At 40.2% G+C, this 2,132-nt stretch overlaps 1 protein-coding gene across 1 annotated transcript in view; it reads left to right on the top strand.

Moving 5' to 3' along the window:
- LOC138030777 (calponin homology domain-containing protein DDB_G0272472-like) overlaps window positions 1–2,132 on the top strand; it is a 21,030-nt gene that overhangs the window by 5,659 nt on the left and 13,239 nt on the right. Inside the window, exons 3-5 of the mRNA XM_068878652.1 lie at window positions 225–328; window positions 1,198–1,274; window positions 1,716–1,814. Coding sequence (XP_068734753.1) covers window positions 225–328; window positions 1,198–1,274; window positions 1,716–1,814 — 280 coding nt within the window. The remainder of the gene's footprint in view (window positions 1–224; window positions 329–1,197; window positions 1,275–1,715; window positions 1,815–2,132) is intronic.

Here is a 2,132-nt window from a genome sequence, read left to right as displayed (position 1 = left end):
ACCCAGCGTACGGGTAAAGAGTAACTTGAAAAAAAGGGGGAAAGTTTATCTGGGATCATTGAAAAAGAGATATTTCATCTGCATAGGCTGGGTAATTGATCTATTAGTCTAAGAAAAAGAAATCAATTAATTATAAGTTCAGTCAAGCACTTTCTACAAGGGATAGTATGTATGGAGAACATTGATTTCAGCAACATTTCCTTTGTGTTTTTTCGTCTTTACAGAGATACTCTCCGAATATTAAGAGCACTACTGATAAACTGCAGGATATGAACAAGCAGATGGTTACATTAACGCAAAAGGGTGAAAGAAATGAGAAATTAGAAGAGTATGTTCAACTTATTTATTAACACGAGCTATTGTAGCAATAACGGGCAGATTTGATTCGTAAATCAAAAGGGCTAAGAGTCTTTACAGTGGTTTTGAGTTGAATGGCGTAGCAAAAAAAAAAACTGTCAAAAATGTCGGGCATGTAAGCAAATATCAAGAGAAAATGAGGGGACAGAGAGGGAGGGTCAAGGCGTTGGCCGAGATATGTTATGTCCACGAAAGCTAAATTAGACGAGCGGAAGTCATAGTTCTATGGGAAGTCTGTCTTCCGAGACGCCCGCAAGCAGTCTTGCTTCGCTCTCAGGTTCTTAGTGAAAAGAGAAATTGATGCGCACGTGGAAGGCTGATGAAGATATATTTTCTTTCAAACATCGGAACGAGGTTGGCCTGCATGCGAACGTCTCGGAAGACTTCCGCTCGTCTAAAAATAACTTTCGTGGACTTGACATATCCCAAGGGCTGGACCGGGAGCCTCCTTCTCTGTCCCCTCATTTTCTCTTGCAAATATTAAATGCACCAACCACAGCGAAAATTGGGAACCGGCGCCACTCGCCGAAAAAACTGGGGCGAACAATTTCATTCATCTTATTTTGCTTTCGCCACCAATAGGCTTCGAATGTGGCGCAAGATTTCATTTCTTTCACTGAATGTAGCAATTTAAAGCCAAAGCAATCAAAATAACTTTCAACTTTCAATTTCCGAAACTGAAGTATTGGATTTCGGAAGATATTGAATGGGGACTACCTCGTGAAGCCACATATTCATATTAGATGATATTCTCCAAAGACGTCATTTGAAGCGAGAAACGGTTCTAGTTTTTTACCTTGAGTAAAAAATCCGAAAACTGTATTGCATTTTCCTTTCCAGAGAGAAGCGACAGTTGGAAAGAGAACTGAAAATGTACAAGAAGGCGGCCGTGCAACAAAGAAAGGAGATGTTCTCCAGTAAGGCTTGAATCACCGTTTAAAATCATTTTATGCCCATATATAAAGAACTCAGTTATGCTCAGAGGGCTTCGTTTAATAATTTAATAGTCGTTTTCAGAGCTCATCTTCGGAGATCCCACATTGTAACATCCTCTCCACCTCCAGTTTACTTGAGCCTCGTTTTTAAAACGAGCGAAAGTGCGACATTTAGGGAGGGTCTCTCGGGATTTGTAATACACCATTTAAAACGCAGCTAAAGTGAACTCGGAATGACCTCAGGCTATTAGGAACGAGCGATTAAAAAACGAATACTGGCAAACGCAAACACTTCCGGAGCTTTAGAAATTATTTATCTTTTCTCGGATGCAATGTGTCAATCGTACAATACCTGTTCGAGCGGAAGACAAAGGTCAGAAGAGGATTGCTTCAGTGGTTTTAATGGACGTTTTGTGTTTGTAGGGCGATCAAGCATTCGCAAAGATCAAACCCAACAATGGAAACTAGTGGCTGGTGAAATGGTCGATATGCTAAATATGGTACGAAATGCGGGAAACCTCGGTAAGGCACGTGATTGTAACGTCTATGACTCCGTAGGCATTGCGTATTTGTAAGTAGTGGAGTAGGCTAACATTATGTAGCCTTCGTGCACACGTCTTCATTTCCTGTGTTGCACACGGAAAAGGGACATTTCTTTTTTTTTTTTCCGCGTGCAACAAAGTAAGTATGAGGCTTCTGCACACAGGCTAGTATTGTGTATTAATTATTTTTGCGAATTAATGTTCTTTTTCTGTTTATTGTGTTATCCAATTTTGTGTCGTTTTTGCTTTCCGATTACGAACAGTTTGATACTTTCACTTAAGTAAGCCCTATCGGATA

Source organism: Montipora capricornis, chromosome 13 (genome assembly GCF_036669925.1).
Source record: "Montipora capricornis isolate CH-2021 chromosome 13, ASM3666992v2, whole genome shotgun sequence".
NCBI classification, from domain to species: Eukaryota; Metazoa; Cnidaria; class Anthozoa; order Scleractinia; family Acroporidae; genus Montipora; species Montipora capricornis.
The sequence above is the reverse complement of the archived record's forward strand: the minus strand, read 5'-3'. Positions and strand labels throughout refer to the sequence as shown.